This window comes from Arachis duranensis, unplaced genomic scaffold, assembly GCF_000817695.3.
Source record: "Arachis duranensis cultivar V14167 unplaced genomic scaffold, aradu.V14167.gnm2.J7QH unplaced_Scaffold_165934, whole genome shotgun sequence".
In the NCBI taxonomy this organism is placed as follows: domain Eukaryota; kingdom Viridiplantae; phylum Streptophyta; class Magnoliopsida; order Fabales; family Fabaceae; genus Arachis; species Arachis duranensis.
Window position 1 is genome coordinate 73,058 of NW_026264258.1, and position 16,256 is coordinate 89,313.

The 16,256-nt window shown below is 38.1% G+C and overlaps 1 protein-coding gene and 1 long non-coding RNA gene across 2 annotated transcripts; both read right to left on the reverse strand.

Moving 5' to 3' along the window:
- Nucleotides 1-5,009: 5,009 nt before the first annotated feature.
- Nucleotides 5,010-6,062, reverse strand: LOC127743959 (uncharacterized). Its single transcript, XR_008005200.1, has 2 exons — nt 5,810-6,062; nt 5,010-5,477 (listed from the first exon to the last, which is right to left on the reverse strand). It is a non-coding gene; the product is annotated as an uncharacterized LOC127743959 (long non-coding RNA).
- Nucleotides 6,063-6,958: 896 nt separating this feature from the next.
- LOC107475400 (uncharacterized) lies at nt 6,959-10,614 on the reverse strand. Its single transcript, XM_016095031.3, is given in 7 exon segments — nt 6,959-7,707; nt 7,835-8,013; nt 8,387-8,569; nt 8,643-8,777; nt 8,992-9,240; nt 9,812-9,957; nt 10,040-10,614. Coding segments are annotated over 7 exon segments (1,674 nt in total). The 5' UTR covers nt 10,407-10,614; the 3' UTR covers nt 6,959-7,292.
- Nucleotides 10,615-16,256: the final 5,642 nt, after the last annotated feature.

The window sequence follows — 16,256 nt, forward strand, 5'->3', positions numbered from 1 at the left end:
CTTATCCGAGCTAGCTTGATTCGAAAAAAAGCTTGTTGGGAGATCAGGAGATACAATGGCAAGCACATGTGCACCATGGGCACGATTTCACAAGATCATGCCAGGTTGGACTCAGACACAATTGCAGATGCCATTAGACCGTTGGTCGAAGCAGACCCCTCGATAAAGGTGAAGTCTATTATTGCAGAAGTTCAAGGCAGGTTCAACTACACTGTGAGTTACACAAGGCTTGGTTGGCAAAGCAGAAAGCTGTCGCAAAATTTTTTGGTGATTGGGAAGTTTCTTACCAGACTCTGCCAGTATGGTTGAAAGCAATGACAGTGAAGATGCCAAGGTCTCGTGTTCAAATTAAAACGCTCTCTGTTTACCGTGAGAGTGAGGAGGTTCAAGGTGTAAGAGTTTTGCACCGCATTTTTTGGAGCTTCTATCCGTGTATTGTAGCATTCAGACACTGCAAGCCACTAGTGCAGGTTGATGGCACACACTTGTACGGAAAATATAAAGGTGCACTTCTGGTAGCGGTTGCACAAGATGAGAATAAAAACATTGTGCCTATTGCATTTGCGATTGTCGAGGACGAGACAGCAGACGCGTGAGAGTTTTTCCTAACCAATTTACGGAGATATGTTGTTACCATTGATGGTGTGGGTATTCTTTCTGACTGCCATACCTCCATCGACGCTGCAATAGCTCGCAGTAACGGTGCATAGTCACCACCAAGGGCGTGGCACATGTATTGCATCAGGCACATCGGGTCCAACTTCTTAAGGAGGTTCAAGGCTCCATATTTGCACAAACTCGTGGTGAACACATGAATTTCAACTCGCTGTTATGGTTCTATTTATAGTAAATTTGTGGCATCTGCTTATGATTAAATGGTTTGTTCAACAGGCTATTCTAGGACAGAGGAGGAGTACGACAAAAACTACCAAAGGTTTAAAGAGCGGGGTGAGGCATATACTCAATGGTGCGATGGGATCAGTGTTGAGAGATGGGTGTTGGCATTCGATGGAGGTCATCATTGGGGACATATGACGACAAACTTGGTAGAGTGCATAAATTCTGTCCTAAAGGGTGTACGCAACCTTCCTGTGACTGCCCTTGTCCGGTCAACTTTCTATCGGCTGAATGAGTTGTTCACTCGGAAGAGTATCGAGGCTCATGAGCGTCTCCGCAGCGGATTCATGTATTCAGAATTTGCACGAAGAGAGTGGAAGAAAGCTTTTGACGTGCAGGAAATATTGTAGTCAACCAGTTCGACAGGCGCAACGAGGTGTTTGAGGTTCGCGAAATGTAAGATGGTACCATTTACACGGTTAACCTTGCGCAATGACACTGCGACTGTGGCCATTTCCAGGTCGAGCGACTTCCATGTCGCCACGTGCTTGCATGTTGTGCCAACCAGCATCTTGATTGGCAAGTGTACGTGCACGATGTGCACAAGATGTCTTAAATTTGCAAGGTGTATAGAGGCGAATTTGTTCCGATGGGTGACCCCTCTACGTGGGATAGATACGAAGGAGCGAAGGTGATCGCCAACTGGATATTAAGGTGCGCGACGAAAGGAAGACCGAAGTCAACCTGCTACTTGAATGAGATAAATTCGCGTGATATGCGTGGTCCTCGCCGGTGCACTATTTGTGGACGCGAGGGACATAGCCGCAGCCGATGTCCTCAGCGCGCAGGTCTAAGCTCCGCTAGAGGTTATTAGTGGTTAAGCTTTTCAATGTAACTTTGTTATGACTTACTTCACAATTATATGTTACTTTTTTTGTAAGCTCGTCATTTACTTTAACCTAGTTAATAATTTATAATAAATAAAGTTTTTAACCTCAGTATTTAATTTTTTAGGGAACAAACATTTTCGATCCAAACAGAGTTACACGGGAATAAAGCTAAATATGTCATAATAATAATACTGAACACAACCATCTAAATATAAGATACGACACTGAATACAAATTTGAATACAACACTGAATACAATATCAAATGCAACAGACTACTTCCTCGGTGCCTTCTTCGCATACAAGGATGGGGTGTATTTGTCCTGAGGCGCAATCTGTATGTGTGTGTCCATAAGTTATACGGATGACCCTGTGACACACCGGCGTCAAGCCCACTGCCAACGTCAGAACCACCGAAATCTGTCATGCTCGCACCACCAATGTCATACAAACCGGAGCCACTCATCCCCGGAGTACTCGCTCTACCAAGATCAAACCAGTGCTGCAAGTCATATCCCAAGTCTCCCTCTTTCTGGTACGGGTACTCATTCAAATCAAACAACTGGTTGCGTGGTGGTGCGGAAGGACCGGGCGGATCTACATCAATGGTCGGATCATCAAAGTCGAAGTCATTGGCATGACCTGAAGTGCCGCGACGACCACCAAAATGCTGAGATGCAGCAGGCCTTTCCTGCGGTGGTGGTGGGGATAGAAAATCTGTATCTCTCAAGATCTGAGAGAAGCTGATGGTGTCAGATCCACCCAACGAACTAAAGTGACCATCGGCTGGAATCACCAGCTATGGTATGTAGGGCTCAGGTGCCTGAGGCGACTGTGCTTCTGGTATATATGCTGCTTGCTGCTGATATGTCGGCCACTGTTGAGCATATGCCGGATCCTGAAACTGCTGGGCATATGACGGGCCTTGAAACTGCTGGGCATATGCTGGATGCTGAAACTGATGGGCATATGTCTTATATGTCGGCGCCAATGACTCCACCTAACAAAAATGATAACAATAACAATAACAATAACGATAACGATAACAATAACAATAAAAGGCAATACCGTCGCGCGAGTTGAATACTAACATCGACGAGCTGATCGCGGGGTATAGGTGCCAGGAACAGCATACGCTCCCATGCCCAAACAAAAAACAGTATCAGTGGGCCATCCATCTCTTTGCAGTTGTATCGTGATGTACGACACAACGATCTGTATAGGTGTGCCAGACTGACTGCCCCCCAACTGTATGCTGAAATCCGGTGGAAATCCCGAAGTAGCGGTAGAAACTTCGAGTTCAACGAAGTGGTCAACTTATCCAGAAACACAACCATTCCGAGCACGCAGAAAATGTGCTCCCAGACGTAACGCTCAATAGACTCCTGAGTGTCACACGGCTCGGTATCTCTGCACCGCCGGACCCAGGGTATACTAACCTTACCTAATACGTGATCCTGCGGACTGGGCTCCCGACCAAAACACGTGATGCAGTTAAAGGTCTTTGGCGGATCTAATTTTCTGGGCAACAAATTCCTGATAGCCTGCGAAAAAAATTAACGATAAATAATAATAATAATAATAATAATAATAATGTTATGATAAAAAAACGTTTATTTTTAACAGATACATTATTATAAACATGTAAGAATATACTAATCATAACTAATCCAATACTTATTCTCCTAAAACAAACAAACAACAACAACAACAACAACAACAACAACAACAACAATAATAATAATAATAATAACACATATACTAATCCTAATAATACTGGTTATAGGGGTTAATACTCAAATTCGTCCCTAAAAGATCACGCGATCTCCATTTTCACCCCTGAATGATTTTTTTTAATCAAATTAGTCCTTGAATATTTTTTTTAAATCATGTTCGTCCTTTCGTTAACTTTCTCACGCTGCTGTTAACGATCTGCTGATCTGGAACATGAAGTGGCAATACGAATTACACCTAGCATACCATGTGTGTTGCTGACGAGATATGTTTAGCAGGTGAGTTTAATTTTGTATGAATGATAGCATCATCTTGGCTTTCACCATTTATGTGAGATTGGGTAAAGTACTAAATTAGTCCCCTACGTTTGGGCGTAATCCTATTTTGGTCATTAAGGTTTAAAGTGTCCTATTTGAATCCAAAAAAGTTTCATTTAACTTCAATTTAGTCCCACCAGAGGTCAAAGATAAATAATTAACGAAATGTCCTACATGACATCAGGATAATAACAAGGTCGATAATCTAGAGAATAAGTACAAGCTCCAAAGGCACAAAATCAACCGTGAATGCATCAATACATTTTTTTATCATTTTTCTTATAATTAAAATGAAATATTTTCTATAAAACTAAGAAAAATGTTAAATACATGTATTGATGCATCCACGGTTAATTTTGTGTCTCTGGAGCTTGTACTTATTCTCCAAATTATTGACCTTGTTCTTATACTGCTGTCATGTAGGACATTTCGTTAATTATTTATCTTTGATCTCACGGTGGGACTAAATTGAAGTTAAATGAAATATTTTTGGATTCAAATATGACACTTTAAACCTTAAGGACGAAAACACAATTACGCCCAAACGTAGGTGACTAATTTAGTACTTTACCCTTAACTTTTTTATTCAATGTTTTCAGAAGGGGAGCCACTGCAATTTTTTTAAATGGGTTGAAGAAAATAAATATGTAGTTGTTGCAGAAGGTCCAAAGAGAGTCTCAAAAACTGATGTAGAACTAGAGATTGATTATGAAGATTGGAAGGTTAAATTAGCATGCAGAAGTGGAAGTGCCATGCAAAATGGCGAGACAAACGGAGAAGGCTTGTAACAGGGATAACCAGGCATGGAAATCAACTGTTATTGGTGAATCCCTTTTGATCATATGTTTATCCAAGTAAAGCTAGTAGTGATGTTAAGTTATGTTATGTTTGGGCTGTTGATAGACTTTTGAGATTGAAAGAGTTGATTATGTAATGATAAACTGAATTTATCAATGAAATGAGTTATTTCAACTTAGTTGTGTTTAATTCAACATATAATTTATCCATTGAACACACACAGACAATAGTACACTTTGAAACCGATGCAAGAGGAGGATCTATCTTCTATTGTTCATGATAATGTTAATCAAATTAGTCAATTTTAAGATAGTTAATTTATCCATTATGCTAATGGGTTGCTAAAAAATGTAAACTCATATATTATAACACATTGTCTTCATTAATAAGCATAATCATTATCATAATATCGTCTCGGTGGATATACCACAATAGGTACCAAAGCATCCATATCATAACAGACCTAATCAAATGTTCCATAACATAATATATAGACCTAAATAAAGGGATATAACATAATCCTTCTAAACAAAGGTTCCATAACAAAAGATAATCAACCACATTGTTTACATAGCCCTGTATAAAAACATAGACAACAACCATGGAGCAAAACACATTATCCTAATCAAATGGCTTTATCTTTCTTTTATAGAGGCTTGAAACTTGGAGTTGGCACAAATGCTATGCAGCTGTAGCTGGTTTGGCTGAGGCATTCATTACAATCTAGTCGGCATCCGTGGCTAGCCTCTTCAACCCTTTGTCAAGGGGAACACCAGGAACCTTCTACAATCCTTGCACATTACAACCTATGTATTATCCGGCTCATAATATAGATATCCATTCAGTTCCTTTTTAAACTTTCCACGATGGTGAAATACAAAAATCATTGTAGGGCTTTCCATCTACAAAAACAGAGCAACACCAGAACATAAACCCACATCACACAACCTAGTCATAATCATAACAAAAATTAGTCTAACACTAGAATGAACATGCATCAAACCCATAAACCCACAACAAAATAACCCTGAAACTTGTTGTTCCATCTTCAAAAGAAAAATGTTCTACCTAATATCATAACTTGATTAGCAACATCAGCAGACAAATGTATTTCAAATTATATTCCAAACCCTAACCTAACTCAACAATCCATATTAACTCAGCAAGATACAATGATACACACTAACAATGCAAAGCCACAAAAAATAACAACAAAAAAAAATTAAAGCTTTACCTTTCACCTTTACGATGCCTTCATCCACTGGTGTTTGGTCTCCGTGAGTCCTCCAACTTTGCACTCTGTTAGTGCGAACCCGTCCGCAAATGTCGTTTTGCAGAATGGTGAACTGAACAGGCAGGTTCAATTCTTCGACAAGTATCTTAGGGCAGAGCTTCAGAGAGAAGAGAGGAAACAAGTGGTTTTGGAGCGAAACAGAGACATGGTTGCTATGAGAGGTGGTGATGGAAAGAAATGCTTGAATATTCATTCTGGAGATCAAACGACGTCGTATTAGGGGTTGGGGTCAAAACAAATAAAACTACGTCGTTTTGGAGTGTGCCACGCTGTCAGTTAACATTCCACTAGCGATCGTTAGCCATGTTAGCCACTGAGATGACAGAAGGACGAACTTGACCAACATAATTATTTTTGGAGGACTAATTTGATTAATTTTATCTTTTGAGGACCAAAATGGAGATAAGGTCATCTTTTATGGACGAAATTGACTATTAACTCCTAGTTATAATAATAACAATAACATTATTATTATTATTATTATTATTCGAATATAACAGAATCTTGTAACTTAAAACCCCAGCAACCCTTTCACCTCTTTTACCTTTGCTTCATGTGTTTTGCTTTCAGTTTCGATTTTATAGACTCCATCACCACCCTCTTCAAATACGCTATTCAAATACGTGGCGTTCATGCAACATGGGGGCCTGTCAAATGCAAATTGCGTTTTGCTCAGGGAGCAAGACGAACACGTTTCGAGGTTTGAACTTCCTCCTCTGCCAAACGCATGTTCCGTTTTGGAGCCTATAACAGCTCTGCCATTTTCAGGTGTACTCAAAACGTAACCTGTGTTTTGCAGGTTACTGAAATTTGAAAATCCAGATTTATGAGAACAGCACCATTTTGTCTTCCATTCTTTAAATAATTTCCGCAATTTCTTAATAGGCTTATGATTGTATTAATTCTCTTCTAAATTAGGGGTTGAATCTGTTTCTAGGCGTTAAGAAGTTAGACCTGCAACTTTTCGCTTTTTGTTGTTCCTCCCAAGCTTCCGATGGCAAAACTCAAAAAAATCATGATCTGACCGAATGCCCGCTTCAATTTTTTCATTATAATGCTCCCTTTTTTTTATTGGTTTACCAAGCCAAGTTTAATTATAGAATGGCTCTTGTTCTTGACGTTGGTTAGTTGCATTCACCTATCAATGAAACTTGGTCAACAACCAACAGCTCATGATTGTGTTAGTTTTTCACTTGACAGTATATATATAAAAGTAACATTGAGAAAAATTACATTGCAAGAACCCGATGTACATCCAAGAAAAATATAACATTCCTGTGGCTTGACCACAACCTCTTAGCCGGTAATACTGAAAATGGACTTCCACGATCTTCAAACTAAATGGCCAGCGTTAGAAATTCCAGACCATTCACCATTAAGATATATATCCTCTATAGCCATTCCACAACTAGCAGCTCCGTATTCATGTCAGTTTTGAACCAAACCACCCAGAAGATTTAGCCACCATTGCAATGTACTGATACATTTTGTGAATCACCCCATTGCCAGGTTCTTGGATAGAGGCAAGCAACCAGTGATAATCCGACAGTGTTGAGTCAGATAAAGGCTCGAGAAACTCGCACCTTTTTCTAATGTCCAGAGGTGGTGCTCCATCAATGAGATTGGTGTTTAGCCTTGGCCTACCCTTGGTAAACTCCATGTTCACAGGCATATTGGCTGCATGATCTTGAATTTGAGAGGGAGAGGCACCTGGGATTACCTCCTGCTTAAAAGGCAGTGCTCTTGCAGCCTGAAGACAAAACTCTATCCACTGATGGATTAAGGGGGATGGTCCCCTGATGAGAAGGATAACAAAAGAAAAACAAGATCATATATTCCTAGTGACCTATTATTGTCTAATGGGAAATAAAGTTCATGATTAATGATATTTTTTCGAATTAGATCAATACATCAGAATAGCATGATACATTTGCTAACAATTTTTAAAAAGATATTGGAGACAACGCATAAAAGAGACATACCCAGAGATCCGCCCATAAACTTGCTCCAGACTTTGGAACAATAACTGCAACATTAGACATGCGCTTAGCAACAGGGATAACATCACTACTCCATCCAACAGCTACCCACACGTCTCCAACTCCAAAAGCTTTTAGGTAGTTTACACTATCAAACAATCGGACCTACAAAGACAAGTTATTAGTCTTCACTTAATAGATAACTTTTGAAAGACTGGAAATTTTACACAGCATCAAAACCTCCTGATCAACAAGCCTAAAAATTAATCCTTTCCATCCCAAATTTCTTTATTGAAAGCTGAATTTGAGTACAAGGAGACTGGTCCTCTATACTTTCTATACCTTAAGCTCAAATAGCTTTATAAAGGCCATACTGTCCATACTCCACAAACATTCATGGACTTTAATCTAATCACTTTTAAAAGTGCTAGTCTTAGAATATAGTAACTTTTAACTACTAATCTGTACAGCTCTGCATCACTATCATAATCAGGATAAAAAGACAGCAAACAGTTGAATGATTCTCCAGTACAGATACCTGTTTTGCAAGCAATGCCAAATTGAGCTTGACAGCATCTCTCCCACCATTGACTTCCAAGTTGATATTCTTTGCATTGTAGGAAGCCCCCATATACTTCAAAACTGCACCAACAACTTCTCTAGGAGAATCAACCATTGCAATTTTCCCTGCAAGATCAGGCCGCCACAGATCTTCCCAATCCTGTAATTGGAGTTTATATAAGCCCATAAATGCCTTGCAAGAGTTTTAACGGGTCTATTAAAAGACAACTCACCTCTATAGGAGCCAACTTATGCTTTTGAAATTTATTTGTCTTGTATGCTATTACCATGCAGCCCCATCTATACGGAGCCGCCCATATGTCACCTTTAGGATCCATTTCTCCCTCACAGTTCCTGCGTAGATATACCTGGAATTTTGTAAGAGGAACATAAAACTATACTTTCAAGAGATTTACTTCTGGAACAAAGGTACTCAGAAATTTTTATTTATGATTGCAGAATCATTATTCCACACTACAAAGCTCAGAAAACAAAAAGTTTGCCTTTTAAAGAATAAATTTTGCACGACAAGTCAAGGGTGGAACAGCATGATATAATAAGAAACAGATAATTTATTGTTACCTTCCATTTCTCATCTAAGCCTTTAAACCAATCCTGATCTTCTACATCCCTTATTGGCTCAATTATAGCTTTTTTAATGGCAACTTTAAGCCATGAATCACCAATTCCAACAATATCTGCTGCCAAAGCAGAGGCAGGCCCGAGATTTCCTTTAGTAAAAGGAATTGATAGCTCAGAAAAGATACCATCAAGACTGGCATGATACTTCACATTAAACTTTAATCTCTTTCCTTGAGAATTTATGAAGTCCTATGAATGAAGAGGAAAAAAATGACACTACAGAGTAAGTTATTGACATCCAGTATAAACAACTATGAATTATTTGAAATGAAAAGAAAGAACAGAAGGAAACTTCATCACGAACTAGTACATTCTCAGCAGTCAGAAGATGAACTGTAAATTGAATAGGAATGTTTTAGAGAAACATCCTCTAAAGATACAAGTGTTAGACAACACCTTGGTCCTGGCCTCCTTGGAACCTTTTGTTTTTCTTTTCCAAAAAGATTTCCCCTTATTTATGCAAAAAGGTCATGCAATGAATCATTCTCCATCAAAATGACAGAGATTAGCGTAGAAAATGAGATCCCTAATCCAGAGATTAATCCATGAGTCGATGAAACTTTGTATGTTTGCGGGGCATAATTGAATAAAAAGTATTTGGAGGACCAAGGTGATAACACTGCATTATTTGGGGAGTAAAGTAAAGTAATAACAAAAGAATACAATTTAAGGCAGGGATTCAAACAGAAATGTTGTTCTGAGGAAGCAGCAATGGAGATAAAGGAAAGCAAAACAGAGAATAGGCACAGAAAGGCCAGACCTTGATCCACGAAGGAGGCAGAGAACCGCGTAGAGCAACAACTTTCAAAGGAACAGTCAATGCAAATGTTTTGGATTTCCAAGTATTAAAAGCTGCTTCTAGTTCCAGATTTTCTTCATTACCCTGTTTTCTTTCATCGCCATCATCTGCAGCCGCAAAAATTGAAAATGTATTAATCTATACGTATTGTCTCGGGTTTCCAGAAAAAGTAACTACATAAAAGAGAACCTTGAACCGTTTGATCCTCGTTAACGGAGGAAGCAGCGGTGGCAACAGAGGGCATAGATGCCGAACAAGCTCGAACGCCGCCGAGGCAGAAGCTGAAGCAGAGAAACAGCAGCACCGAAACGGCGAGGCGCAGAGCAGCCCCCGGCAGCTGAAGAGGGGTTGTTAGTAAGGAATGACGGCAGGGGATGGCAGGGGAGGGCGATGGAAGCAGACGATGGTGAGCGGAGAATCGGAAAGCGGCATTAAAAGTGACGGGAATAACGAATAGGAAGAAACGATGGGGAGCAGAGTTAGGGTTAGGGTTCGGGTGGAGATGTGAGCGGAGAGAGAGAGAGGGGAGAAAGGGAGAATGCAGCAACAAAGCCATCCTTGCCTCGTACACTCACCACTTCCCTCGCTTTCCAACTTCTTTTATCTCATTCTCGTCTAATATCCAAAATTTACTTTGCAAAAAATACGAAATTTTGAAGACACACGTAAATTTACTTTCCAAAATTTTTTGTCTCCTAACTAAAAATATGGAGAGTTAAAGTTATAGCACATAAAATTTTGGATAAATCTCAAACTTATTTCTAAGGTTTGGAATGTCAAAAGTTTTATTTTCATATTGATTATAAATCTGATTTCTGTTTTCAATCTTGTGAAGGGAAAATACATAACAAAATCTTATTTGGTGATGTTGGGAACTGATTTGCAGGATGCAATCCAGCGATCATGGAAGCGTGCGCCAACCATTTCAGCAGCAAATTATCTAGTAACTGTAAATCTGTAATTCACCTGTCTTATGACACGTGTTGTCTTGTCTTCAATAATTGTTTATGGGCCGGGGATACTTCCCTCACTTGAAGCCTGAAGGGCCGAATATCACTCTGCCCATTTCAATGTCCAATTCTCTCTTTTTGCCAACTTATTGGCACAGATCAACTTCTTAGCAGGATATGATCTCTTTTAAGCCTACCGAGTATGAATCTCAATCTTCTATTAATCTATTAATAATTAATATATAATAGGAAAGTAGTAATAGATTTAATGCTTGACAAATATATAGATTAATTCAACAAGTATTTTATTTGAATAGTTGACAAGTGTCTTACTAATTCAAAATTTAAACAAAATAAAATATAGAGTATTACTCCAAATAGGTCCTCAAAGATTTGGTGGTCTGATAGATTTGTCTCCTAAAAAAATTAACTAGGTCCCAGGTCTCTAAGAATACTAGATATATCCCATATAAGTTCCCAAACCAGGTTGAACCGGTTAACACGACACTCTCTCTCCTACGTGGAGGTTGTAGGTGTGACGTGTCAAGTAAAGCAACACGTGTCACGCTCAGGACAGATTAGTCCCTGAATACGTGGCTAAAACGACGTCGTTTTGGGACAACACCAAACGACGCCATTTTGAGGGGACAGATTCGTCCTCAACTTTGTTCTCTGGTTCTCGAAACTTCGACTTTCTAAAGTCAAATAGGTCCCCAAAAATTTTGTTATAAGTCAAAAAGGTCCCTAAATTTATAGTATATATTATATCAAATTGGTCCCCTCGAATTAAGCAACTAAAACCATAATTAGAATCAAATCATGATGAAATTATCCAAAGTATGTCAAAATATGTAGGCTCAAGCGCATGAAATGGTAGATCTCAAGTATAATTACAGTTAAACAATTAGAATTCGTCAGTAGGTACCTTGTATAAAAAAATGTATCCTCTCCCTTTCTCTTTGTAAAATTATAAGTATCCCAAACCCTCACCTAGATTTTACGACCTAACCCTTCATATTCTTCACCTCCATTAACGTTTATCCAAGTTCGTAATGGTGTTTTGACAATGTGAACAAGGACTGCTTGATGGTGGTGTGTTGTGTATATCGCCATTGTTCGAGATAAGTTAAGTTAGTTTTTGCCGTATTAAATTGGCATTAAAAAGTGAAGTATGATGAACGTGCATGTGATGTATGTTTAGAGTAGATCAAAGACAGTTTGTTGTAGGTGTAGCTTAAGTGAGAGATGTGAAGTGGTTACGGATAGATATTTGATAATAACAAAAATAATATAGGTATTTGAATTTTTTATTCTATTATGACGTTGTTGTATTGTGTTGGTTGCTTGGTTAACTTATGACAGAGTTTTATTTTTTGGTATTTAAATGAGTAAAGACATGGTACCTGTATTTTACCGTAGTGAAAGTTTTGTTAGAGACAATAAAGGGGTACTTGTGTACATTAATGGAGAAATAAAAAAATTTCTCCCAATGGACATTGACTTGATCTGTTTCTTCGACCTATAGAAATTTTTCTTAGACTTGGGTTACCATGACCACAAGACAATGTATTAGTATGATCCCCTTTCTAATTGTTTGACGGTAATTATACTTGAGATCTGCCATTTCATGTGCTTGAGACCGCATATTTTGACATACTTTGGATAATTTCATTATGATTTAATTCTAATTATGGTTCTAGTTGCTTAATTCGAGGAGACCAATTTGATATATATACTATAAATTCAGGGACTTTTTTGACTTATAACAAAATTTTTGGGGACCTATTTGACTTTAGAAAGTCGAAGTTTTGAGAACTAGGAAACAAATGTGGGGACGAATCTGTCCCCACAAAACGGCGTCGTTTGGCGTTGTTCCAAAACGACGTCGTTTTAGCCACGTGTTCAGGGACTAATATGTCCTGAGCGTGATACATGTTGCTTTACCTAACACATCACACCTACAACCTCTACGTAGGAGAGAGAGTATCATGTTAACCGGTTCAACCTGGCTTGGAGACCTATATGGCATATATCTAGTAATCTTAGGGATTTGGGACCTAGTTAATTTTTCTAGGGGACAAATCTATCGGACCGCCAAATATTTGGGGACCTATTTGGGTATTACTCTAAAATTAATAAATAATATAGACAAAAATCAAGAAGGATAGTAACTTTTCGACACCCTTCTCACTTGCAAAAGCATTAGAAATAAATCTGTAAATATAAATAATTGCATATTAAGCGCGTTTTTTCTTTTTTAGGATCAGAATTTGAACTTGCATTGAAAATAGAGCAAGAATGAACAAATTTTTAATCAAGATTTAAAAAATAAAATATTTCCTTGATTTTCGTTCTCTCTTTTCTTTCTCGCGCTCTCTTCGGGTTTTGTTTTCTCTATCATCTTCTTCGTCCGTATCGAGAAAGCTAGCGAGCAGTGATAGAAAGTATTTATCAAGTAAGAATGTTGAAATAAGCGAAGAAGATGAGAGTAAGATCTGAGAGAAGAGAAGGCAGACAAGGAGAAGCGAGCTTCAGGAACAGAGGCGAATAGAGCTTTCACAATAGAGAAGAAGCTCTCATACTAATGTCAAATATAGTTACTGCAGTATGTGTTTCTTCTACAGCTGCTCGATCATCCTTCTCCTTCACTATGTTATTCTTATTTAGAAGGCTCAACCAATTTGGATATAACTATTTAGGTTTTTTTTTCCCTAACCGTTGTCAGTTTCAGATGCAATAAATCTTGCTGTTGTCAGCAAAGAGGCAACAGCTCGATTGCAAGATGGTGACGCCAGAAAGCTAACCGGTGGATATTCACTTTTTGGAGATGGAAGAGAAGAATGGTGGTGAATATCTTGCCATTGAAGATGTTATCGGCTATGAGGCAAAAAGGTAAGCTTTTTTTAATTTCAAAATAAAAAATTACTGTGTGTTCTTTTTTAATCTGTCTTCTATTTTTATTTCAAAACATTTGTTTCCCTTCTTTTAGTTTGTTTCGTGTGTGTGTTTTTGGGTTTAGGTCAGATCAAAGCAGGAGCTCTTTGCAGAAGCAAGCCACTAACGAAGTACATCTATATCTTTTTCTTATTTCTTATACTGATGGGATATAAAGTACTGTTATTTTCTCACCTAAAATTTTATTTTGATTTGTTTAAGCTGATTTGCTTCATTTTATCTTCTCATTTTAATTTAATTGTTGTTTTTGTTGCTGAGAACGTTGCATATGGTTATATTGTTTGCTTGCTTTATTGGTTGGTTGAACTATAAATTATAGACCTGGCATCATATGTGTCACAGCCCAAAATAAACCATGACTGGTGCTCAGTAAAATAATCCCATAGCAAGCCTAATAGACTCAAATATAAGTTGAATAAGAAAGTTACAAATATTTTACAAGTTCTAAAATAAATAGTTATACATTTTTAACAAAATTAAAATAATTAAGAGTAGTTGGATCCTGCCTTTGACATATGGAGCATATAACATCTAGGAACTCGACAAAGAATAAGTACTCAGTGCAGATCATTACTCTTGAATAGAAAATCTCACATAATCAAGTATTTGTTTCTGAAAATTATTTTTAGAAAAATGGAGTGAGTTTTGCAACTCAGTGACTAGACAAAACATCTATAATCGACATGAGACTATATAAACATTATTATTAACGTAATTTTTAATTAGAAAATAATAGTTGATAACAATAAGTGAATCAATAAGGGAGTTCTCATATAGAAATCAAATCAAAAGTCCACACTTGGGCGGCTACACCTCTATGGGTAGCCCTTTCCTCTAGTGTATCTGTACGGAGTAATAGATCCAATGTGTGGCCTATACGTTAGGCTAGCAACGGCCCTGCTAGCTGAAGTCTGAGTCAGATGCATCTAGGTTAACGTCATAACCGCCGTTAACTACGATTTTCTAATATGAGCTTCCCAAACCAATTCAAAATATATAATTTTAAATATAACAAATTCTTCAGTCTTCAAACATATAATATATCAAATCAAATCAAATAATACTTTTTTCATCCAAATCTTTTTCAATCATATTTTCTCAATCTTAAGGTATTTCAAACATATTTCACAATTTCAAAATAAGTGAGTAACAACAAATACTTCAATGCTTCAAAAAAATCATATTTGAATAAAATCAAATATTTTAAAATAATATAAAGTTTCATCAAACATGCATATAGCCTCATAAAAATATATAGTCTCATGTGCATATTAAGATGAACTTAACAAAGATAACTATTTAGTTCTAATAAATCGATTATTCAGTCTAATTTAAAATCCTTTGATAATAATATATAAGTGTAATTATAAGTTCAAAGCAACATATATCAAAATAAAATAATTATAGATGCAAAGCCAACCAATTATAAATGTAAAGCCTACTCACAACTTGGCCCCCAAAGGATCGAAGAGACCAAACTCGAAATGCCAAATTAAATGGCGAGAAAAGTTAGAATAGAATGGAACGAAAGAGCGCAGAATTGGACCGAGCTACTGGCAGCAACTTCAATTCTAACAGTAGCAGCAACTTTAACAAAAATGTCGCGGATGTAATCTCAACAACAACAGCAGCATAGCTACCACTTCTAGCCCGTAACAAGCAACAACAAAAGTAGATTAATAAAAAAAAGATAGCACAAAAATAGAGCGAGACGTAACGTAGATAAAGCAGAACAGAAATGGAAAGAGATGTCAAGTACAAGTAGAATGAATTTTGTTTTACCAAGGTGAAGGAAGAGTAGTGGTGGCTCTTGACGGCAACGATTCCAACGACTCTGGCAGCAACATTCATGCCCCCAGAGACTCCTGCAAACAATAGAGAACCTAAACCAGAAGTAGAACAGAACAATCTCTTCTCCAGTCACGTCCTCCACCTGCAACGGAGGCAACCGCAATGACAATGGAAGAACAAAAGGTTTGCTCTGCCTCGCGGTGTGGTGGAAGGCAACAGCAACTCAGCGACCTGCTCCAGCAGAGCTCCCCTTTCTCTCTCCCGTTTGCGCCACCCTTCTCTGCCCTGCTAGGCAACGATGATGTCCTCAACCGGGATGGTGACAGTCTCGATCAATGGCAGCAGCGGTGACGGAACTTCCTCCTTCCTCTTCTCCGTCGCGCGCTTTCCTCTTTCTCCATGGAAGTTCTGCGGCCTCACTCTCTCTCATCTCTTCCTTTTTCTCTACGACAGTGACCATGGCGTCCAGCTTCACTGGCGTCATTCACCTTTTCTCCCTCTTCTTCCTTTCTTTCTCCCTCTCCATTTTCCCTCTCTCGTTTTCTTTCTTTTTCTTTTGTTCTGACTTCAGAGTGTGTGCTTATGTGAGAATGAGTGTGTGTGGATTTAATTTAGGAATTTGAGTTTGGTTTGAAGAAAAGAGGAATAAGGGTATTGTAGAAATTTTATAATATGGTCACATGTTACCTTAGCTTCCTAATAATTGTGGT